Source organism: Pterocles gutturalis, unplaced genomic scaffold (genome assembly GCF_000699245.1).
Source record: "Pterocles gutturalis isolate BGI_N339 unplaced genomic scaffold, ASM69924v1 scaffold16034, whole genome shotgun sequence".
Classification (NCBI taxonomy): Eukaryota; Metazoa; Chordata; class Aves; order Pterocliformes; family Pteroclidae; genus Pterocles; species Pterocles gutturalis.
In genome coordinates, this window is record NW_010128483.1 from 1 (window position 1) to 25,396 (window position 25,396).

The following is a 25,396-nucleotide window of genomic DNA, read 5'->3' on the forward strand; positions in this document are numbered from 1 at the left end:
GCCCGCGGGGGTATGAACACCCCACTCTGTTCAGGCTGTTGGCTTTACCCAGCCCTGCTGGACCCCTGATTATTTTCTGCGAGATGTTGCATGTTGGTAATGAAACTACTAGCATCCAGCAAAGATGGGAGAATGGAGAGAGAAAGAAAAAAACAAAACCAAAAACCATTGAAAGCTTTCTACCTACCTATTAAAATGAGTCAGGCTGTGAATGCACAGACTAGCCTGCCCTTTGCGGGGCTAGCCACTATGCTACAGTAAAATGTACAGGAATCAAACATTAATTTAAAACCCCATAGCAGTGAACTTGCTTGTCCAGCAGAGTGCTGCAATGCCCCACGTCACCGATTAGAGCTCAGACACCTACTGAGAGGAGGGCATTTCATGCTGGAGTCTCTAACCCACCCACGGGCTGGCCAAAGCCTTCGGGTGAAAGGTGAAGTGGTGTCAAGTGCCAGACTCTCCTTCATGAAACCCCTTTGCTAGCCCAGGAGATAGAGCCCCACCTTGCCACCAACCACCTTTGACCAGAGCAGCAGCTGGGGCTTTCATTGCTACACACTGACTACGAAGCACGTCTGTGTACGGAAGAATTCAGTGTGATCTTACTACTGAGATAGTAATAAAGATGTTTAGGAGTAACTTCAACTACATTCTCAGTCTGCAAAGCAATCATTAATGGATTCCTATTTTATCTCCCCAAAGAGAGGAAAAGGATCGAGAAGTTCTCATTGGCTTCTCCCATCTGCCCTTCCTTCTCAGCTTTTACTTCCCATGTGGCTGGGGACATGCACAATGGAGAAGGTGAGAGGCGGTGATATCGGGTCACTGAGTGAGACAAACAGCAGTTCTCCTCTCCCTCCAGAGGGCCCAGGGATGGGAGAGTTCCTGATGTTGTTTTCTTGCACTGCAGATGTTTTGTGCACACTCAGTGGGTTGGTGGAGCACTTACGCCCTCCTGACAGCGAGGAACAGAAGAGAGGGCTGCCACCCGCACAGGACTGTGGGCCAGTCCTGCAAACCCAACATGCCATGGTTTATGGAGCCTTCGTTTGCAAGGGTCGCCACCTGTGCCTCAATGCGGCGGGTTCATGGTGCCTTGTCCGCGTTGCTGCTTCTGCTTCTGCTGCATTAACAGCTGCTCCAGGGCTGAGGGTCCAGGGTGCATCATGGAACTGGACCAGATGGACTAAAAACAAACAGCCAACACTAGCACCTCCATGTGTTAGACAGCCATCCTCTTACAGATGAGAAAATGGAGAGAGTTTTCTATATTCTCCCTTTTCTCTTTATCACTCATACCTGGGTTATCATGAAAGTTACCCAGACTTCAAAGAAGGCCTTCTAAAGAGAGGCTCCCTGGAAGAAGCTTATCCTCCTCCAGAATCCTCATTACCATAAAAATTCACCCCACATTAACGATTACTAATTTTAGACTAGTCAAAGCAAATGTATGTTCTGCCAGCCTGGTCTTGTTCTGCAAAATATTCTAGAACAGCAAGAACTGGAGAACTGTGACATCTTCCAGCACCGGTGACACCTCCCACATTGCCTGCATCAGTGCATCTGCAGGAAAAACCTTCGGTTTCTGATGCTGAACTCTGGTGCTTGCAACAGGCTAAAGCCCATTGCCAGGTCTCCTGGCCTCACAGGCAAACACCCATTCCTGGGCACAGTTTCAGTCAAACGTACCTTCAGACTCTCCATAAGCACAGCTGAGGAGTCCTCCATAGCAGGAGGGCCTTGGGCTGCCCAGGTGCCACTGGGAGCGCTGGACTGGTGCCAGCTACTCTCTGAAGATGACGATGTTGCTGGGAGATAGTCCAGACCAAACCCTCCCATTGCTAAAACAGGAGAAAGACAAGTTCAAAGGAATGTAGCAAAACCACTGCCATCGGCTGGCTTCACGCAAGCCCCGAACCCAGCACTTACCTGGCTTATCTGTTTTCCAGCGGTCTGTGACTCTCCTGTCTCTGTTGTCTGGAGTCCCAATAGGTCCGAAGTTGGAGAAGGGAACAGAATTGTGGTTATGGGTTGGAGGGGAGCTTGGCAAGCTGCTGGGGTTGGAGGAGTGAGGAGACTGGCTGGCTGGTGTTGAATGATCTACATGATTACAAGATAAGAGGAAAAAGGTCAAGAGAAACAGCAGGAGCCTCCCGATTTTGAATTTCTTAGTGCTGCTGCAAATTCTGTCATCACCCAGTTTTCTCCAGTGCTGAAGGTCAGTTTTTATTCCCTCCATTACATGAACGTAACGCAAATGTCTAAGTTCTGAGTTAAAATTTTTGTGTGTATAAAAGAACAAAATGACTGTGTTTAATCCGTACACGTGCTTACCAGAAAAAACAAAAGCCAGGAAACCTCAAGAGGGCTGGCTAGCCAAAGCGGGTTTTCCCCATGTTTCTTGAAAAACTTTTCTCAAACTAAAAAAGCCTGTCTCCAGGCTTGACAAACCAATAAAAAAAATTACATTAGACCTTGAGGAGTTTGCAAGCTTACACCTCAAACTCCCAAATCTGTAAATGTTTTACACTTCTAGAAGTCTTAAAGCAACTCAGACCAGAACCCAATACTGAGCAAAAAAGGAGAGCAAGCACGGAAAAGCCTGTCTGCAGGCAGGAGAGAACGACGCCTGAAGACAACAGAGCATAGCAGGGTGACAGGAGGCTATGTGGTCTTGGATGAAGCGGTGAAGGGAGAGAAGACTGAAACCATGTGAGCCATAAATCCTGCTAGGATAAAAGTACTTTGTAACTCCTTCCATTTCACTCACAACAGCTAATCCTGGATAGTCTCAGTGCAACCAAAAATCTCATCCAGTGCAGATGTTATTTGAAATCCACTCATTTCTTAGATTCAACTAATTCCTCCCCTCACGCTCTTCTGGATTTTTAGTGAGAATAAAATGACATAATAGTTAGTAATTATCTTATAGGCATGAAACATAAGGGAAAAGCCGGTTTGCTTTGTAGGCTGCTTAACCAAAAAAAGAAGTTAAAAAAAAAAAAAGCCAAAACCCACTGCCATATTTTCCTTCACACTCTTCAAACACATAGTTTCTCTCTCTTTCAAATATCTGCATTATGAAATCCAGTTCTTCCTGCTTTTTCCAAAGAAGCAACACAAAGTATACGGACGTTTGAGTTAAAATCCCTACTCCCAGATGCTTATCAGGAATCTAAGCTAAAGAGATTTCAGGATTCAACACTTCCTACAACTTTTATCCTGCTCAACTACTTCAACTAAAATCCAGGTTCTTATGTTACACTAATTAACAGAATCCCCTCATATTTCAGAGGATATATGAAGAAAAACAAACAGAAACCTTCAGACACCTGGTCAAGCAGGTTTGGTTTTTTTTTTTTTTTTAATTGCCAGTTACATTTAACTTACAGTAGGTTCAGAATTAACTCAAATCCTCTAAATCACTAGACACAAGAAAAACCATACCAGGATTACCTGAGCTGGCTGGAAGGGATGGAGACCACGGAGTCCCTTCAAAGAGAGAATATAGTGAAGTCTCCTGATGGGCAACCGAAGGGGTGACTTCTGTCTTTGTGCTGGTATTCATGTTTTTCCCATATACCTCATTGAACATGCTGTTATTTGGATATCTTTCCTGAAAGGAAAAAAAAAAAAGAAAAAAAGAAGAATGTAAGAGTTTAGGTATTGGACTTATTTCAAACACTGAAACTGTACAAAGGAAACAATTATAGATCAAAATATTTTCCTAACTGCTTTTTCACTCCCCAGCCTCCTCTTCTTTGACCATTTTATTTAACATGAAGTCCATCACATTCTGAATCAGGACTGCAAAGCCTTCACAAAATCTTTAAACTCCCAGTACTCACAAAAATTGTATCAAGACCCTGCTCAGTTCTAGGGAAGAGAATGGGTAATCCATTGCTCAGGAAGTAAAAACCTACACACCATCTGACTTTGAGAAGCACCTTTTCCGTCAGCTCCACAATTTTGCTAAGAGCAAGGGGCCCATGAACTCAGCAAGACTCGACAGCATGTCTGCAGACTATAGCCAAGATTAATTTGGGATGACAACTGATAAAGGCAAAGGCAATCTTACTGATACAGACTGAAATTAGGCACCAGTATGGATTTCTTTTAGGTTTTCCATTGGTTTGAACTCAATGATATCCCCATATTTCTGCCATGGGACCTAGTTTAGTGGCAAGCTCAAGCAGCAAAGGGCTGCAGACTCTGGTCCTCACCTGATTAAGAGAAAAGCCACTGAGGGACAGGAAAGATGACGACTGAGACATCAGTTCTGATGGTTTTTCCAGCAGGGACTTCTTCAAAAACCAAGAAGGGAAAAAGAACAGTTAGTGTTCAGTGAGGTGAGCAGGAGGAAAGTATGCTATCAGAAACCAAAGTAGTCTTGGTCACATTTAAAACTCCTCGTATTTTAGCTCCAGCACCTTGGAGGACAGGGGGAGCAAACTAACAAATGCAGAACATCAGTAGTTTCCCTACTACCTGTAATTAATATCTAAAAATCAACAATCACAACAGCTGAGACTCAGGCAAACCCCACTGCCAGAACAGCTTGTAAAATTCTAAGTGCAGTACTCTCTCCAATACATCTAGAGGGGAGATTCCTGCCAAAAGCCCCCTATGGTTGTGTAAAACCTGGTACAAATGAGACAGGATCCTTCCCAGTGATCAGAGGACTCCTTCAAACATGATTAGACTCTTGTGTGTTGCTACTGACAGAATATTTTTCAGTTTTGAGAGCATCCCCGCTGTATAGACATTCTTAGAGCAGCCAAGTGCTGTGGTTTTTAAATTCCGTTAAACAGTCCAGGTTTCATTTCGCACTCTCTCATTTTCATTGTAAATTACTGAGAGAGGAAGAAAAAAACAACCCAGTGTTTAAAACAGGTTCCAAAACTCCCTTGGGGTTCCATGCTAAGATATTATGGACCATGACCTTTCCATCATCTATGCTGCCCTCTCTCATACAGCTGTTATTTCCAGCATAATATTTCTCAGCTTTCTCTTAGGTTCTTACTATGATTAAGCAGGGAAAAATAAGTGTCTCTGAAACAAGCCTATTTAGAGAATAGCATCAGTTATCATCAACACAGAAATCAAAAATTAAAAAGCTTGTCTGGAGGACAACCAACTTGGTGATCAGGATCACCAAGCCATAGAATTAGTGAAGCCATAGGTAAAACTGTGTGTGATCCAAAATTAAAGCTGTAGTCTTGTTCCAAATAAAAGCCCTCTCGCACTCGTACTAGCTCAGCACGTCAGATGTTCTTAAATTTATTTTTCAAACAACACAAACCTGAACTAGCATCCCTCTCTCTCTAACATGGTCTCAATATCTGGAATATCTTTGCTTTTATCCTGTAAACCCAAGACAAATAGCCTCATTTTCTTGGCAAGCAGCTCCTAGCTTGTGAGATTTTCAAAGTGACAACTCATTACTTTGAAAGCACATTTTAAAAGGCAGACAAAATTCACATTCTGCATATCCATACAGCTTGCACAGAGAATTTCCTTCCATTTGTCAGCAGACAGCAATAGTAGGAGCTTCAAAGGAAGCTGATGAAGGAGCAGCTACTACTTTCATAGCAAAGGTATCTAATGAGACAGAAATGGGTGCCCATTTTGCTACTGATTCCTTGGGATGGCATGTAAAATAATTTAGGAATAATTAGAGATTTTGAGCAGAATCACAAATAACTCCTCTTTGTTACTGCTACTAACCTGAAATAATAGTATTTAATGAACATGCTTGTAGCCATACTAGAAAGAGGTACTGCATTTTCAGAGGCAATTTACAAATTCAGCAGCTCTAAGACCCTCCAGCTACTGAACTAGGAAGGTTTTAATACATAAATGTAGAAAAAAAAAAAATTCTCACTCTGTCAAAACCTGACTGTATTTCTGTAGGATTTACCGATTATTTAGCTAGTTCCTTCCAATTTTCTTCCGAAGTCATCTTGCTCTTTTATGGTCTCTTCTGCATTTAGTAGGGCAGCTTCCCCCTGCCTTCATGGCATTTTTAGTAGATTATAATAAGCCACGCTTGTTCTGATGCCTTCCCCCAGCTGAATCTGCGTTCTCCCTTGCCCTTATTACTAAGCCCATACAACTGCAGAAGAGCGAGTGCATTAAATGACGCATCAATGTCTCTCCTGTAGACTGTACTTACAAAAAACCCCACTGTTCTGATTTCTGAACAAATTAACCCTCCTGGATTTGACCCAAGAGCTATACCGTGGGCCTTCAGCTGGTCTGAGCTCTCGCATGAAGACTAGCTCAAGTGTGAGGCAGGGAAGTGGACAGGAGGGATGGGGGAGAGAAAGGAATTTCACATTTCTTATAATTTCACAGAAGAGAGAGATGCGAGTTAAGAGAGAGAAGCGGCAGTATTACATCCAATACATACAAAGAGGCTTCGTCCAGGAAGAGAGGCGAGAGGCCCCAGCAGAGCTGGGTAAAGATCAGGAGGATTAGAGAAAATCAGCTCTTCCTCCTCCTCCAAGGCAGCCAGACTCTTTAACAGGTCCGGAGGAAGCAGAGGGGAGCTCTTGGGGTCCTAGTGACAGAAATGAGCACAGTGAGACAACAGAAGGCAGAAAGGGGAACAGCAAGAGATGGCAAGGAGAGGCTAAGCCACAACAGGATGAGAGAAAATAGCAAGAGAAAGGCAGAAGGCGGCATGCAGAAGCGTGAGGTGAGGAAGCGGTGCAGCAGAAGTATGTCGGGGTATGCAGAGAGAAAACGCTGAGCAGAAAACATCACTAGCCAGGTGGCCTAACGCATACTGGGAGGAGCACTGCACCATCAAAATGATGGGCAGCTCATTTTAATTAGTGGAGTGTGTGCTTCCCATTGCATCCATGCCAAATGCTGAACCTGTTTTCACATTCAAGGACAAGGAACACAAAATCTTATTCTTCTATAGCTGATCTGTGGGTAATTTAAGTTTCAAGTAAAATTACATTTGCATCTTGTACCTTCCTCTATTTGTGAAGTTTAAAACCCACGAGACTTATTTCCAGTGCTAATGGGTGCTACGCCAATGTACAGCTGAGCAGATCACTGGGCTGGTCAAATTTGACATCTTGACTTTGGTGAGGGATGCTTAAAACACAAGCACCACGGGCACAGCTGCTGTCCGTACTGCACCGCACTTGCAATAAGGCAAGGATTCCCTTCCAAGGATGAGAAGAAGGCTTTGACCCCATCTCCATCTAAAAACCACAACCTGACATCAGGGTAGAGGCAGACTCCTGTATATTGTCTGGCCTTTCTCTCTGAAGGGTAAGTAATCTCAGCTGACCTGAAAATCCTGAGTGTATTTACAGAGGCGTATCTGACCAAAAGTTTAAAGAGGCCTCTGTTTAAATTTCCTTATAAACATCACCAAAAGCATTGGCAGACAACTCCAGCACCGTTTAATAAATAACACAGAATGCAACTCTTATAAACAGGAACATGAAGCACAACAGCATGAGCAGAAGCAAAGTATTCTATTACTGCTAAGGAAGTCGTTCAGCTCTCGCTGTGTGGTGGGACTTACAGGAAAAACAAAAAAAAAAAAACCCCAAGACAAGACTGCTCCTACCATCCTCGATTACCATCCTCAATTTCCAGCCTCAATCCGACTATTGCAGTCTCAGCCATTCAACACACTCAAGATACTATATGGGTGTTAAGAGCTCACCTAAAGGGTAATAATTCAACTGCAATTATTTGGATGGCTTTTATGGTTTTCAACAGCTGCCAGACAAGAATTTTCCCCCAAACTATCAGCTGCCATGTTTCTCAACCTGACAGACACAGCACAGAGATCAATGTCATACCTACACTGAACAAGACTTACACCTACTTGAAACCAAATCTTCCAGAGCTGGATCCCACATGCAGCCGACTAAAATGGAGAATTCATCATTGTTTGCTGGAATCCCATTTACTGATACCCAGCTCCCTAATAAATAAGCTCACATTGACCTACTTGGGGCTACAGGGCATTCCTTACACATGGAAATTCCTAGAGTTGTTAGGAATATCAGAACCTCATTGGTTTTCACCACTTATAGCATAGAGCTTTACCTCAAAGGTCATCCTGGAGACAGCATCCTGCTCTGGGCGGAAGACTCCTTGCCGTTTTCCCCTGCGGTCCATGTTAGACTGCTGTGCCATCACCCTATTGTCAGCCATGCCATAGGAAGAGTCCCAGTAATATTCTGGCACCTTGACTTCTGAGGGGTTCTGGTTATATGGCTCCATTGGGAAAGGCTTCATTTTTTTCTCCAGAGGTTGCTGTTGCATCACAGGAGGCTGTAATGACTGTTCAAATAATTTTAGAGGGTCCTGGGCCTGCAGGTAATAGGACTGCTTTACGGGCATGATCTTCCCCAGTGAGCCTTGGACTTGAGGTGGGTTCCAGAGCTGCTTTGACGAGTCCGTCTGCGGATACTGAGGCAGAGAAGAGTGATTTCACCAGCAGGTATGAACAATTAATATTAACTGAATGCCTAACTCCATTCAAATTGTCAATCTGGCTCATGTGTTACAGATACTCCACAAACACTCTGATTTACTGCGTTAGTCACCAAAATTCAGTCTTGATTGGGCATCCAATACTCCCTAGACAAGCACTATGCCAATAGCCAAGCAGAATCCTTACTCGAATCCAGTACCTTGTAACCAGTCTTACTAAGGTACAAGCCAGCATTTTGCTGCCCAGAACACCAGAAGGCTCTCACCACTGAGTCCAGACATGCCAGAAGATCTTCCCCAACACAACGTGAGCACGAAACTAACTGCTGAGAGAGAGCTGACACTGCAACCCAGTTGACCAAAAGGTTCAGACTCAGTCCTCATTACTCAAACAAGAAATTAACAAAGGTCTAAGACAGAAATGCCTGATCAGAAATACCACCTTCACATCTTGTCTATTAACAGAAACACACATAAAACCCATTCCAGTAGATACCTTCCTCTTAGAGAATTGTATGGTCATCCCCACTAAACTTCAACTCTTTTTCAAATTTTCCCAGAAGTTCACAAATTGAAATTCCATAATAAGGTCTTCAGCGACAGTTTTACAAAGGTAATCCAGGAATGTTGCCATCTATTTTTAAACAAAGCTTAACACCTTGCATTAGTCAAGTTTACCTGCTGGAATCCGGAGTGGTGTGGTGGGCTCTTCCCCAGGCCTTGCACAGCTTTCGTAGGGGACTGTTGCTGCTGCTGCTGGGCCAAAGCTTGGACCTGTAACTGGCTTGTGGACTGTGCTGTTGCCTGAGCTGGTAAAGATGAGAGGGGTTGCTGGGAAGGAGGTGGCGTTTGCTGAGGTCCCTGGGTCATTGGCCCTGGTCCGGAGGGCCGTTGCTGGCTGTAAGGAATGTGGGACTGTTTCCCACCTTGCACCTGGTTTCCTGCAGGTGAGTGAGCTGTGGGCTGGAGGAAGGTTCCCGGGACAGAAACACCACCTGGGAAGGTGTACCCCGTGCTCATGGAGAAAGCCACAGGAGGGGGGACAACGTAGGTTGGAGGTGGAAACCCTGCAAAAGAAAAAAACACACCTTTAATCAAAATTTGGCAGGGCAGGTAGCTCCCTCAAGAAAACATTTAGTGTGGGCTTTTTTGTTTTGGTTGTTTGAGGTTTTTTGCTGTTTTGCTCATTTAGGCCACAGGGACAGGAGACTGCACAGTACAGTTTGAATACACGTAGACAAACAGTATGGCTTGTATACGTGCACCATAACATCCTTTCTCACCTCTGCACGTACACGGCTGTGATCAAAGGGTTATTCAGTTTGTTCTTGAGTTTTCTTCCAATATTCCAGGCACTGGTAACAGTCAGCCAGGGCAGTATCTGGGAGAGTGATGTTTTCCCCCCACATTCTCCCCACTTTTTCTCCCCAACTACCTTTTCCCTTCACCATTTTGGGGTTTTTGATGCCTTACCCCCAAAGTTCCCTCCCCCTCAAACACCCGCGTTTTCAGGAATAAACTTCTGGAGCAATAGGCAGAAGCAATCAATAAGTCTACTGCCTCCTCCCAGAGGATCACCAGTCTCAGGATCAGCTTACACAGAGACAGATGGTAAGCAAACAAATCCTCATATCTGCAAGATCAATTTCTTTCCTGTAGTTCACATTGAAAAGCCAGGTTTGGAAGGCAAGCTTTAATTCTGTGTCTCACAGGCCAGATTTTATGCTGACTTTGGGACAGGGAAGATGTCTCTCTGTCTTACATTAAGCAACTACATGTAAAAGCTGCAGGAAAAATACAGCTTCCAGCTATTTTGCAAGCAAACACGGACAGCAAGGTACGACAGGAACACTCCACAACAAAATGGGAACGTGCAACGCAGCCACAACAGCAAATAAGACCACACAAATTACAGCTTGAAACATGAGCAGAACTACAAAAGAAAGTGAGCTTTGAAGACGAAAGCAGTGTGACTGATCTTTCATACTGGAGTCCTATGCACAGAGAATGCTTCCTCCTGAGCTAGCAAGACTGTCATGTTTTGACGAACTACAGAAACAGCCTATTGTGAGGTTCCTTGATCTCGCACCTACTAACCAAGGAGGAAGGTGGCAGATTTCATGACAAACCTTGATTCCAAAGCATAAGGTATCTTATTTATCTCATTTCAGTTCCGCTATGCCCCTTCTTTACTCCATTGTAAGATTCTCAACGTGAGAAGGTATGCTCGTTAAAACAGCTCCTACCTTCAGAGCCTGTAACAACCTCTATTACAGGTTTTTTTTTTTTCCGCAGTCAACAGTAAATCACACTTCAAAATAACGAGGCAAATTACCTGGCCGGCTAGGAAGGGGAGGAAATGCTCCTGGATGATGAATAGGGATGAACTGAGAACTGCTGGCCTGACTTGGAGTCTGAGTTACAGGTGTTTTCCTGGCTTCAGACACCGGAGTCTTCCTCATCTCCGTCTGGGATTTCACCTAATGCAAAAGAACGTAAGAAGACATTGGATACCTTTTCCTGTAATTACCCACATCACATCTTAAGCCAAAAAATGAACTCCCAGATTGTCTAAGAGATTATTTTCTTTTCCCTAAGTAATTGGGAGAGGTTTGGAATGCAGAAACCCAGTTCCCTCCTCACTGACCTCCAGCAGGTTACCCTACCTGACCTCAGGCACTCCTTGCCTCACACAAGCACTCTCAGGGTATCTACCCAGAAGACTGCAACAGGCTCCTTCTCTAGCGAGAGACTGGGAAGTAGACATAACAATATCCTCAGACCATGCAAAGACTTACCATCCTGCTCACCTGCAGTGCCTTAACCCCAAAAGTGCAGATGCTAGTACACTTCTCCTAGGGCACTGCTTCAACCTAACTCATGCTACTTACCTGCAGCACCCTAAAAAACAAACACTACCATGTTCTTTCTAGGGAACTCTTTCAGCCTAATCCATACGGTGATGCATATGTACAAACTCCTGCCCACTATGAAATTCTTTTGACCAAGAGCACACAAGACAAATAGCAGAAACGCTTAACCTCTTTCAGTTCACTGTGTAACTGCTGTATGTTCTGTTAAAAGAGCTGCACCAGTTAAAGGTAGAGAGAAGAATGGAATGTAATGTTTACCTGATTCTGAGTCTGCTGCGGTCTGGGTCTTCCTGGAGAGGAAGACAGAGGGGAAGACTACTTTCCCTTTCTGTTCAGCTCAGCAGAACTGCCTGGAATGCAAGATGGAGCAGGCAGGAAAAAGACAGCAAGCAAGGAACCCGGGCAATACAGGAAGGGCCCAGGAGCAGACCTGACGCCAAGCCTCAAAGGTAGTTGAAAGAACGGGTTTTATCAGGGACCAAATTAAAAAAATCCAAACCAAACAAACCAAAATTTTCTGGGGTTTATTTCGACATTTAGTGCTGCTGAGTTGAAACGAGTTAGACAGCAGGTCTTTTCTGTCAAAATACAGTAGTAGTAAAGGGGTAGATGCATTCAAATGCTTTCTTATATTCTTTTTTCAAATAATTCTGAATTTCCCCATCTAGAAATTATGGGGATGTAGTTTATTCTTTGCATTTAATTAGAAAAGCAGATTGTAAGACTGGGAGGTTTGGGTGTATTTTTAATCTGCTAGAAAGGGTTGGGAGGGATCTTCACCTCGAGGTTCTGGCTGATGCTAAGCACCATGAATGATGCAGCCCCTGCTCATGCAGCATCTATTCACTGCCCACCTTTTCCCTTCATCACATTCTGTATACTCAACTTCTATTGCGCTGTCCCTTTTTTCTCCACAATGAGCCAAACATTTTTAGAACCCATCCTGAGAGCTATGCATTCTTTTACAACAATGCTGGAGAATTCGAAGACACTCCTCCTGCTGTGGGATTCGAAACATGAGTTCTAGTCAATCATAAATGAAAAGCTGCTATAACACATTTCCAAAGGTGGCTTCCAAAAGACCCCCTGCATGATTTAGGGTTAACGTTTAAAAGCTAAATAACTAAAACTGATTAATCAAGTCACCTCAAAAGTGTCAACACTACCAAATATTTACTCCCCCAGTAGTCCTGAGGTTTCCTACACGGTGCTTGAGAAGCACCATCTCATCACAGCCGCCTCTTAAGTTTGTATTACAACTTGAGCAAGTCTGCCTGCATCCTTCCTCAGCACCCAGCGTTATTTTCCCTAAAGAACAGATATTCAACCTATGCCACACTTTAACGATCCTGTCTGAGTGTGGAAGTCTTCCAGTTATCTGTGAAACAGGGCTAATTACCTTCACATAACATTCTTAACATTTTTGCTAAGTAGGAGCCTGGAACATTTGCAGCATTTAGGCTTTGGAAGGCAATGAGCTATGGAGAAGATAAACGCCTGCAATATCAAGGAAGGCCAAAGCAGAGCACTAACAGACCAGGAGTTGGTGCAAAGCCTACACTGCTTTCTCCTCAGTGGTGGGGGCAGCAGGGGGAGCAAACCTTCCCCACCTTCTGGAGTAAGTCTGGATAAATAAGTCCACCAAACTATATAAAACCAAAGGCATTTCACTGTAATAACTGCCATAAAAAATACAGCTGATGGAACTAAACAGTCAAAATTAATTTCTATCCAAGAAGAGATGAAAAGGGACCAAACACATCAGAACAGATTCTGCTACAGTTGGGTTTGAAATAAGTTTTTTCCTGGGTTTGTTATCTCTTAAGACTAAGACAAACTTTTGATAAATCAGCTGGGTTAGAATTAAAATATCTTCCCTATCCAAAAAACTACACATACTTCTCAGAAGATCTGGTTTGCGGCTTTTATCGGTCTCAAGTCCTTATTTTGCAGGACAGGTGAACAAACACTAAAACTGGGAGCTGTGGTCAGGCCTGGAACCACATTCCAGATGTGTTCAACAAATGAATACAAAGCCTGCTATTCTAACTCACCTAAGTTGTTTTTCAGATACCAGACTCCTGTTCAGTGACTCACAAATGATTACCAGGTGGTTTCTGTAGGCTACTCCCCTTTACCCTCCTTGGCAGGACCCCCTGCAAAACCAACTGAACAACACTGCCAGTTCAGACCTTCCATTTCATAATGATGTTTAACAGCAAATAATCAGGAGGAGAACAAGAAGGATGTTCCAAGGGTCCTAACACCACAAGCTGGAAAGACTGAAAGAGCTGGTTTGTCTAGCCTCGGGAAAACAAGACCTCAATTACGCAGGCCTTCACGGCAGTTGCAAAGAGGAAGAGTGAAGTTGTTCTGCAGACCTGTCCTGGGAAGCAGTAATAGGCTTACACAGAGGCAAGGGAGATGAAGTACATTATGAAATAATTTCCACTTGCAAGAACAGTGAAGAACTGACACAGTTTCTCTAGGGAAGTAATAGAGTCTCCATCACTACCATTAAATGCCTCCAGACACCGTCAGAGAATGACTGAGATGCAGTCAAACTATCCAGGTACAGACCAGATCAACCCTGAAACTCTACATCCTTATTTACTACAACTCAATGCAAGTCAGACCAATAAATTCACTATCTACTTACAAGGTGAGCATTTTTGTACATAACACTCACTGAAATAGGGGGAAAAAAGCATGCCTCAAAAATATGACTGACAAAAGAGCAGCTGATACGAAAACCAACAATTCTGAGCAAGCCCCTGAGCACAGAATTACGGCTTAAGTGCAGTGTGGCTTTCCTTACTTCTACCAAGGGCCACCTGACTGCACGTACAGTACAGAGGATCTTATTCCACATAAGCAACTGGATGGTTTTGTGATGTGTTCTATTTATTTGATGTGCACAAGTCAACTGAACCAAAAATGCTGAGTACCCACAGTTCCTTCCCAACAGACCATACCATGGGTAAAGAGCATGACTCAGACCCAGCCATGTGAACTGCCTGAATAATTTGTGGAACAACAGGTAGAAGTCTGTTTTATAAGATAGTTAACAAAGCAAAATCACCTTTCATTGCTCCCTCCCTTTTCTTCCCCAACAAATTGAGACATGCTGCATCAAGGAAAAGGGCAGAGACCAAGAGATCACTGCTACCTGGTCTTTGAGATAGACACGTTTCCATTGTTTGGGTGCACTAGCTGTACCTGCAGGGCCCACAGCGAGACTTCAACTCTGCTGCACTCTGTACAAGCAGCGACAGCCCTGACACAAATGCTGCACTGCCTAAGACACAGTATCCCTTTGATCTAAAGGCTTACCTGAACCGCCACGTTCTGCTTTCCTGCTTCCTGCATCTTATCCAAGCCGCACTTCTTAGTCTCATTCTTTCTTTTATTGTTATCCTTCTTCCCATCATTCTTATTGGCTACTATTCCTTTGCTATAAAAAACTACATCTTTAGGGGGATAGATTCGCCCTTGCTCTCTGTTCATTTCCCGTGGCTTAATGTTCTCTTTGAACGTGACCATTGGTTTTTCTCCTGTGTCACAGTTGTTGTTTAGGCTTCTGCCAGAGGACAGAACTGATTTGAGTCCAGGGCTCCCATCCGTAGACAGTGGCTCTGCAATAGATGTTTCCTGCAAGGCGACACTCTCTTTGGCTTCACTAGGGTCCTCTAGTAATAATTCCGGGATCTCCGTCAAAAACAACAGCTTTCCTACCTCATTTTCACACTGAATCAGCCTGAAAAAAAGACAGAAAGGAATTGAAAAGCAAATAGAAGTAGTTTTTCACAGGGTAACGCACACAAAAGCAGAAAGTCAGCATATTCACCATACATCTCCTCACCCCAACAACAAGATGCTACATCACATCTCCCAGCTCAGGGCATTCTCTAGCATGACGTAAGCTCACATGCTAACACTCCTGCTACCACTTCAAATACTGTTTTCACTTAGCTGTGCTGCTGTTATCAATAAAAAGGACTCAAACACGATGTGTTACTCCAAATACGTTCCCCATCACAATTAGTCTATGAAGCAATGGCATGCTGAGCTGCAGAAGATGTTATCAGTGCCATCAGCACCTTGCATTCACATTATATCCAACTGCTGTGTCACATAATGAGAAAAACAAAGCTCAACTCTGGCACCTGCATCACCTAATCTTACAGCAGCAAGTGAAACACACAAACGTTACTTGCAATCACCTCGGCTGGTTATCAGCTATCCATTTGCCTGTGAAGATCAGACGCTGTTGCCGTATCCGACGTTGTTGCCCTTCCTTATCTCCTGTAATTGCCTGGTGGCCTTTGGAAAAATCCAAGTTCCTAATATCGACATAGGAGAGGGAATGATATTAACCAGACAGCCTCTGCAACATCATATTTCTTTAGAAATACAACTGGGTCAGCATTACTCTATTATAAGCTGTGAAATTTCACCAGATCCTATTCAAAACATGACAGTTATAGATGTCTGATTTACAGATGCAGTTATCTTCTGGCAAGATGCATCTATATTAAAGAGGGTTTTTTTAAATCAAACAGACAAAAGCTCATCTGTGTGATAAACAAAAAAAAAATCACAAAAATAATAGTTCCGCGAAGGTATCTAATATTGTCAACTTTTGTGCATGATGGGACACACATAGAGGGACACAGTGAAAAGCAGTATAAAAAACAGAAAAGTAAAACCACATCAAGCAGTTTTCATGTAACAGTATTCCTTTCCTCACTATCTAATTTTTTCCCTTTCAGTTTACAGAAGGAAAACAAAAAATTCTTGAGCAATATCATAAGCTCATGTCTTTCCCCAGAGTTTTAAGATTTACTCAATGGAGACTCAAGTCCTACGCTTCCTATTATAGCTCTTTTGCAAAGATACCTACATCAATCCATACAGCAGTAAGCATTCATAAATAAGATACTGTAGAGAACAGGTCCACATCTATCAGAGTAGTGATATCAGCAACAGTACAGTTCCTTTCCGCTGTCACCCACCTGAATGAGGGCCTCAGAGCCAAGAATCCTTGCAATTCAAATTCTTCTGGGAGGGGGGTTGCTGGTAAATAGACAGTAAATAGCGTAAGGAAAGCACAAATGCATTAAGTACAGTATCCTAAGTAGACACCTCAGCAAGGTTCACGATACACAGTAAAGGTTTTTATAAACATGCTCAATTGTACTTGTCCACTCTGCAATCTGAGCATCTCAGGAATGATAAAGTAGAGCAAAGCCTGCTCAGCTCAGCACGAGAAAGTAACATTTGCAAAGTACTCATATGCACTAATACTAGAAGACAACTTGTTCCCTAGTTGTTCTTCAACTACAGTTTCCCACAATGTCAGAAAAAGCACACATATATCATTCCCAGTTCTTTACAGCACAGTCTAGAGGCATCCTTACCATTATTATTGGATAGATCTTCTTCATGAGGCTGGAAGCTGTTTAGAAGAGAAATCAGCCAGGGCCATATGCTATAAATCAGAAAACAGACAAACTGTAAGTGAAAACTACAAAACATGGAATCTATTCACCTTACCAAGCAAATATTGAACTCTGCTACACAGCCACAGCTTCCATTAATCCTCTGACTCCCAAGAAAAGGGAAAGTTTCTTTCTAGTGTCATGGAAGAGACCACTTTTAAAAAATACAATTTTTTTTCAAGAAAAGCCAGTCTAAAGTTACCAAGGAAGCCAAGCTCTTGCAGCGTAGCGTTCATTATCCATCAAGTCAGAAAGCCTGCTATGAATTTAACTAGACAAACCTATTGCATGAGCAAATGTTCAGAGCACCTGTCTGCAACTAATGCTTTCCAGTCCAAAGCTGACTGCTCTCAAAGCCACAGTAAATGAATCAATTGGGAAGCAAAACAATTTATCAAGACACCGCTGTGCAGGAATACTCCGTTCTGTGAACATTAACACTGTACTGCAGCACTGAAAGCTACCAAGAAGGCCTAAGTAAGGGTTGCACTTGGAAAGACCATCAAACGAGATGCTAACTGGCAGTCTCCCTGCCTTGCATTGGCAATACCAGTAGAAGCAACAACTGGAAATTTTTTACAAAGGCCCTGGAACAAATAATTGAAAAATCACAACCATCACTACACAGCTGGTTAATACTGAACATCCACCAACAGCCTGCTTTCTCCTATTTTTTTAAAAGCTCCAACCCAGAAGTCTAAGCATCCTGCTTCTGCTCTAGTGACAGGCATGAAGTCCTTGAAGGCAACAGGCAAACGATTTTAAGGTGCTCACTGTGCTTGGTGTTAGCAAAATGGATCTCCATCCTCCCTTAGCCAGGCTTTCGGGCATCATCCCACAGCTGGACTGGAGAATGCAACATACACCCGAGAGCCTGAGATCAGCCGCTTTCCCGCACTGCCGCAGCGACTGGAAACATTCTGTTTATGCTTATTCTCTACAGTAAACTAAGCTCCTTCCCATCACTGACAAGAAATAGGAGTAGAAATGGGATAGTGCAAGTCCGTTGCAACCTACAGAAAATCGCAATCGTCCCGTACAACTGAATCTGAAATAATGGGATTTCATAATAAGAGCTCTCTAAAGAAGAGTGATGCAGTGACACATGTTTGGGGTAGGATTAACTATCCACAGGAAAATGATAAGCATGGAGTGGAACAACTGAAAGTTTAAAAAGGAATAACTACTATTTCTTGAACCAAGAGCACAATTAAGTATGAATTCAGAGTAAGGAAGACTCTTCAATATAAACCAGACATCAGGTTACTAAACAGAGGCCAACAAAGGCGCGTATATGTGCCCACAGTTGTATAGTCTGCAAAGAATGGCTTTCATTAGGATCTTCCAGTAGGAATAAAAAGAAAACTCTCACCTTACAAATAAGGGGGAAGACAAACAGTCAGACTTTTTAGAGCCAACAAATGTAATGGCTACTAACTAATGGATACTGACAAAATGCCCACTTTGATAAATCTTAGTGGTAATTAACTTTCTTTTCAAGTTCACCTGTACATTTCACAGCTGTTTGCTGCCCACTTCACAACTCCTTTGTACGATGAGTACCTGAGAACACCATGTCATCACACCACAGATTTAAAAACCAGCTACGTTTTTTTAAAAGAGAGACTGACAGTTTTATGGGCAGAAGGATCCACTCTGGCTAACTCAAAATCTACATTCACACCTGAAGATTCATTCTGATGCTCCATAAAGTACTGCCTGCATCTCCTCGCCACAAGGACTACTTTATATCAAGCGGTAATATTCCCTATTAAAATACTAGTATGAAGTCTTTCTTCAGAATATGGATTCAGTAATACTTACTACTCTCTCAAAACAATTTGTGAGCTCTTATTTTCCTTCATCTCACCCTCAGGAACTCTGCAACTGAAATTCCAAAAGCTCCAGAGGTTTTGCACACATTTGAGTGAGTTTATTACTCATTTAGCAAAGCCAGGTTATAGGGACCCCTGGTCCCCATATGTCAACGTACAGGAAACGCAAGCCTTGGTTATAATCACATCTGACAGCGTGCACTGCCACGAGAGAGCCAAAACCACTGTGGCACATCACACAAGATCAGCTAAGCAAGCTGATTTCACACTGTTTTCCTTATAGTGGCCATTCTAGGAAAAATAATCATCCAACTGTGTCAGTAACAGTCAGTTAACATGCTATAAAAAAGTTGGCAAGTTTTGAACTATTTAAGCTTAAATTTATGAGATTAGAGGCAGAAGTGAAAAATCAGAGCAACAGTCCGGAACAGTAATGCTTGTGCTGACATTTAAAGACTAAATTCAATTTAATTCCTGGATGATATGCCAGGAAAACTGGATTCCAGCACTGCCCAAGAGATGGCTTAATGTATGAAATTCAGGCAAGCATTCTCTCGCCACCTATCTCAACAAATCTGAGAAATCATTACAACAGATTAGACTAGAGTACACTCACTAGTCATGCTCAAGTCAGACATCATAAAGCAGATCCCTCTGATCTTAAAAAAAAAAGTTATGTCAACCTAAAGCAAATTAAAACTGAATTTGCTGATGTAGCCCACAAGTCTCATGTTTTGTTTTATGAACTTTTTAGTACGTACATTCCTTGTCTGTAATGAGTTATACGATCACTTTCCCATTACTAATATCTGTATCATCAGTTATTATTACGTTATGCAATTAAATGTATTAGAAGAAAGATTAACACTCACTACCGTCTTTCATCCACCACTGCCTCCTGGAAAACACTGGGCCTAAGTTTCAGCCAGTCCATTGAAACCTTCACAGCTGGAAGAGGATACGCAGCCCCAGAGTCCTCCTGGTAGTCGTTTTGTAAAGGGCACTTGCACAGAACTCCAAGAAAGGACACTAGAAACAGAGCAGGGAAAAAAAAGAAAAAAACAACCACCACCAACAAAAATGATGCAGGAACGACATTTTAAAGCCAACCAAATAACCTAATCAAACACATGCCACCCATAAAACCCTATTTTTAAGAGCTAGTTCTTTAGAACAAAGCAGCTCCATTACTTGACATTAAAAAAAATCCACCATCAGATTAGAACATCTCATTTTCAATAAAGAGTTTTCTATCATGAAGTGGAATCTTGGTAGTTTTTTTCTTCCCTCTCTAAGTGTCATGGCAAATCATTTTTGTAAGTTAAGAAAATCTGGTGAGACAAGCCCATTACAAAAATATTCATTAGTTTCTGAGAAATAATCAACTCAACTATCTAGCTGCATTTTATCCACTTTCCCAGGTCAGCAGGCACACAAATCCACTGGAGCTAGCTCTGCAGGCAGGCACCCCGCTCAGACCCAGCCAGGCACACAGCTGAGAAACAGTAACACCAGTGTGAGCTGGTGCTTTCAGAATCAGCTCCAGGCTGGAACCTGGAGAAATTCAGCTAGTCAGAAATCTATATATTTATGAACAAGGCAAAGCTGATCAGGTTAAGCAAATCAGCATTACATCACTAGAGTCTACAATGCTCTGCACTCCCACTTTTCTCCTAGTTGATATTCTCAAGAGCACAGAAATAGTTGAGGTCCTAGTTTGGTCAACTTCAGTCCTGTTGAATCAGAACTAGCTCCATCCAAAGCAACTCAAGCTGCACTGCAGCCAACTACAGAGCAGCCCCCTGCACACGGTACCACCCATCACCAAACTGGATCCAACTTTGCACCCAAGTTAGTGTTCCTTCAGAACCAGCAAAAAGATGTAGAGTTCTGCAAGACTTCAAATGGAGTAAGTCCAGGGCACATAAATCCAGCACTAGTCAGCACCACCAGACAGAAATGATCCTGCACAGCCATCTCCTCTCTGAACTTTCTCCCATAATGCCCCTTCTCATCACTTATCTCACACAACCATGAAGCTAGATGCTCACAGCAAATTACTAATGGTTTCCATATAGAAATGAAAGGGCAATAGGAAAATCAATTTGTTTTCATACTCACTGAAGAGAGCCAGTAACTGCGTCCAGCAGAGCTGCTCATCCTGGCTGTAGCTGTGCTGCTCCGTCTCATTGCTGAAGTCTCGCAGGTGATGGAGTTGAAACAGATTGATAACAGTAATATGGACTAACTGCTGAGAATTGAAGGCCTTTTGGAACAACAACCTCTGCAACAAAGACACATGTACAGTAAGCACACACTTGAAAGGATTAGGAGTTGCTACTTCACTGCTTGACTAATGCTTCTGCCCTTAAGGCAACATTCATTCTAGATTTTATTTTCAGGTCACCCCTATTAGCACAGCACTGGGCTTCCCAGGAGGACACGGGCAGATGCCCACCGTTAAGCCCAAGGTTTTTGCTTGTACACCAACTCATACCCACACCAAATCAACACCCCCTTGGATATGGTTCTCTTTCAGAGAAGTGCAACTTTGATGTGCAATGACAGCATTGCAACGCAACTGCAAGAATTGCAGAGGCGTGTACATCCCCTGTATTTTTTAGTCTTTCAAAGAAACAGCACGGAGAAGGTGACATTTTAAAAAAAACACTCCAGGAAAATTTAACTACTGTGTGGTTATGTATTAAAGACTAATTCCACATCTGACTTCATGGGTCATGGAACGCCATGGTGAACTAAAACAGCGTGAGCTATTTACAAATGCATTTCAGTAACTATGCTGTCAAAGACACCTTTCTCTGAACAGGAAAAGAAACTTCAGTGCTTTTTGGAGCATTGTGGGGGGGAAAAAAAAAAAAAAGAAAAAAGGAGATATCCTAAACCACAACCAACTTATCTTCAGACACAACAGTCAGGGAGGCAAGTGGATTAACCAGCGTAAGCATCAGAAAAGGATTCAGCTCCATGTTCAACCTTGATTCTTAGTTAAGGGCGTGAAACACTCTTCAGCTGACAACTCAAGCTGTCAGCAGCAGAACCGTGGGCCTGCCTGAACACTCCTAACCCTGTGACTGCTCTCCTCATTCAGAGTTAAAAATCAGCCACAATGATTACCTACCATACAGCCAATTTCACATCCACATTCAATCCATTTAAGTCAGAAGAGTTGCTCTCTAGTAAATTAAGCCTTATGTTGCATAACATAAACAACAAAGTAATCTAAGCAACAAAGCAGGGTTCAATTAGCTCTATTTTAACACCCTGGATCACTTCAGAAAAATAATACTGTTCCACATGCCTGAGCAATGCTCATAATTATTTATTATAAGCACTGTGGAAAAAGCAGTACTTGTTCAACAGCCACCATCACACACAAAAAGAGAGATACAATTATTTAATTTTGAAACAAGATGAACTCCCACCGTTCAAGCAGCTCACATTCAAAGCTAATACAATTCACGACAGGTTTTGCGTTTTTTCAATTTATTTTAAAGACAGTTTGGACCTAGCATAGCAGCCCAATTCAGTGCAAAAATGCAAAAAGACACTGTAAATAACATTTGTAATTCTTTATATTGCTAAGACCCCTTTTTCTTAATCTGGAAAAGCATCAACTGCGCTGTTGAACATATCCATACTACCTGCTCGTTTTCCACAAATGAAGATGCTGAAGCAGAGCAGACCACTAACAGTTAATACGATGTCCTCTTTGAAATCATGTACCTTGTATAAATACCTTACAAAATTATCTTTGTTTCAATCTTTGCTATATTGTCCAGCTTAATGAGATGGCTATATAATTAATCTTTACTCCTGGATTTTCCAGAGGAAACGTGTTCTGAATAGCTCCGGTCTACACACAAATTAAGGTTGTACTGAAACACTTTTTAAAGACAAACCGCTGAGTTGTCTGAGGAAGATTAAAAGCAGCCTTAATAACAGTGGGAGTGGATGAACGTCATCCAAAAATGAAGCTCTCAAAATTCCTCAGGCAACTGAGCCAAGGCTTCCCAGATGAATCAAGTGCTTTTCATAGGTATCCAAGAATCATCCAGGTTAAAGAGCAGAAAATCAACTATAGTCGCTGATTTCTCCTGCATTTCCAATAACAACACAGCACATGTCAAATGGAAAAAAAGTCATACTATTTGCAGAAGTCAAGAGAATTGTCCAGCGTTAGGTGTGATGCAAACTGGCTACTTGAGCTTCCTGTATTTTAGCGTGTGAAAAAGTTATTACTGGACTGTAATTTCAGAACTCAGCTGCTAAAAATAGTCTCCTCAATATTAATATGTTGTTAGAACTAACCTTGAACTGTTCTTCCAGCTTTTCTCGAAGAGGGCTCAGCTTCTCCAAGCTCTTACTCAGGTACACATGGCCATGGAATTTAATAAACGCCTTGATGAAGTCAGACACGCTCCATCGAGTCTTCACCTCATCACGACTACATTCAGAACAGAAATACCTGACTTCAGTCTTTGAATTAGACACAGCTGCCCACAACATCGCCAACCTTTTCTACGGAGTTCAAGAAAGGAGGAGTGTCCATGCAAAGCTACTTTTTCACGTTGGCACAATACGTTTATTTCCTGCATTCATTATTCACACTCAGGAGCATCCCAGGCACAAACTATTCTTTGTTCCATACATGTGTAAGGATGTTCTAACTGGACAAGGGTCAAGGAACTTCTGATTCTACTACTGAAGATGAATAACTGCTGTCCATTAACGGAGTTGTATTTGGAAGAAGCCTCCTCCATCTTATCCGAGCAGAAGTATATTATGCTTAGTCTTACCTTTCCAGTGCTTTAGAAAGTGCTTTTTGTAGGTTAGTGGAGGCAGCTGGGAAAGGAAACTTCACAGCAATGCTTCTGCAGTAGTAGAAAATTGTGGTCAAGTGGTCTCCTTTGGAGGAAGCTAGGATTGCCAACTGGTTATAAGGCTGACCTAAAGGAGAAAAAGACAAGTCGTCACAGAGTAAATCATACTAGATTTCAGAATAAGTATGTTCACTTGAAAAGGGAGCACAAATTCCTAAGTTCTTCAACAAGGTTCAGACTCATCTGCTGACCCTTTTACTCCAGCCTCATATCAGTACCCCCCAAATAAAAAAGCTTCCAAATTTGTGGTGCAATTTTTTGGGCTTTTTTGTTTTGGTGTGGGACAAAGTTGCATGAACAAATTACAAAATTCAGTTTAGGTACTAAGCTTTACAAACTGGCATGTGAAAAAACAACAAAAGGGAAAAAAATGCTGCTGGTAGGCTAATTTTCATTAACTGTACTTTATAAGGTATGAATGTAACACAGTACAATGTAGCAGTAGGGAAGCCTTGGAGTGAAGCCATGTATTACCTTATTTGCTTTTAAATCTTCACAAAAAGAAGAAAGTGACATAGATCAGGCAAACACTTATTATTTAAATGATCTACCAACAGGTCAGGCTTTGTTGCATGATTGGTTCAGGTATTTGGGGAGGGAGGTTTATGTAAAATCCCAAGTTTCTAACTGCCACACAAGAAAAGCAGTACCCCAAATCTTCCATTGTAATTATGAACCTAAAAGGTATCCCAGACTCACCATTAGAAGGGACAAGCTGAGCTGCATGTCTATAGTAAGACTCTGCCTGGCTGGTCTGATTCCTATAGCGAGCTAAGAAAATAACAAAAAAACCAAGTTGAGACAAAAAAATTCAACTCTCCTGCACTTATTTTAATACAAACCAGTTTACCTGAAGAGCATTTTACTATTATTTTAGAAATAAGCATCAGAAGAACATACAATTACACCAAGGAGCATTAAGATTCAAAACACTAAATTTTGAGGTGGTTGTTTTTCCTCAGATCCTATTGTCACAGCCTATCAGTTCTTATGTACAAAGATGCTGTGCCAACAGCAACACATCCACAGAGCTACAAATATTTTTCATACTTTGCACAATCAGCAACTAAATCTACTTGTAAGTTATTACAAAAGCAATTGCAGACTCCAGTGAAGAGAGAACTTTCTACAACACATAGTTCTATTCCAATCAAAAAAAGAAATAAACCTGTTGAACTTAATTTAAAAAAGAAACCTTGTTTGTGAAAGGCTGGATTTCTAACTGGTGCTTTTGTATCTAAGATTTAAAAGCAATGTTCTGAAAGGAAGTATGCTAGCCTGCTGCAACAAGCTTTTGTAGTAGTTACTGGTTTCAGCACTTCCTTATGCCTAGCAGCTATAACATGATCAGTATGCTAGAAGACAGATTCTAGCAAATCACTGGAAAGCTAGTGATTAACTGTCTCCACATGTAAATGTGTAACACAGATTAGAAAAGTCTAACAGCATTACTTTCCAGACCTTTCCCCCTGCAGCAACCACCATACAATCAGCTGCTAGCTACTAATTTGGAGCACGCTTGGTCCAGCATTTGCCCACGGTATGTACAGATGCCTCTTCGTGAGGGCTAAACACAGGTAGAACTCAATGTCCCACCTCTTCTTCCTTCAAAAACTCACCAATATCTCCAAGGTGGACAAGGCAGTGCTGGCAGATGTAAGAGCAGGAGCTAGATTGCGGCTTCACTATGGCGCTGGTGTGCGTCTGTTTATTGCTAATGATTCCCAGCTGGGAAGACTTTACACGACATGGCAAGTCTACATTAAAAACTGTGCACAATTCCTGTAATAACTAGAAAAACAGGTCTTGTT

At 42.3% G+C, this 25,396-nt stretch overlaps 1 protein-coding gene across 4 annotated transcripts in view; it reads right to left on the bottom strand.

The window, feature by feature from the left end:
- Positions 1-845: 845 nt before the first annotated feature.
- The window catches only part of SMG7 (SMG7 nonsense mediated mRNA decay factor), a 30,303-nt gene continuing 5,752 nt past the window's right edge, over positions 846-25,396 (bottom strand). The window contains exons 4-22 of one of the 4 annotated variants that reach the window (XM_010079653.1): positions 25,205-25,376; positions 24,285-24,356; positions 23,502-23,652; positions 23,014-23,149; positions 20,806-20,968; positions 19,557-19,713; positions 16,769-16,839; positions 16,364-16,424; positions 15,572-15,691; positions 14,817-15,105; positions 10,811-10,955; positions 9,154-9,542; positions 8,086-8,451; positions 6,416-6,565; positions 4,227-4,307; positions 3,460-3,619; positions 1,933-2,103; positions 1,693-1,844; positions 846-1,189 (exon numbers count right to left, since the gene is read on the bottom strand). In XM_010079653.1, coding sequence (XP_010077955.1) covers positions 1,076-1,189; positions 1,693-1,844; positions 1,933-2,103; positions 3,460-3,619; positions 4,227-4,307; positions 6,416-6,565; positions 8,086-8,451; positions 9,154-9,542; positions 10,811-10,955; positions 14,817-15,105; positions 15,572-15,691; positions 16,364-16,424; positions 16,769-16,839; positions 19,557-19,713; positions 20,806-20,968; positions 23,014-23,149; positions 23,502-23,652; positions 24,285-24,356; positions 25,205-25,376 — 3,120 coding nt within the window. In that variant the 3' untranslated portion in view covers positions 846-1,075. Of the gene's footprint in view, positions 1,190-1,692; positions 1,845-1,932; positions 2,104-3,459; positions 3,620-4,226; positions 4,308-6,415; positions 6,566-8,085; positions 8,452-9,153; positions 9,543-10,810; positions 10,956-14,681; positions 15,106-15,571; positions 15,692-16,363; positions 16,425-16,768; positions 16,840-19,556; positions 19,714-20,805; positions 20,969-23,013; positions 23,150-23,501; positions 23,653-24,284; positions 24,357-25,204; positions 25,377-25,396 lie in introns of all 4 variants that reach the window. The other 3 variants (XM_010079649.1, XM_010079652.1, XM_010079650.1) reach the window with 3 other exon arrangements.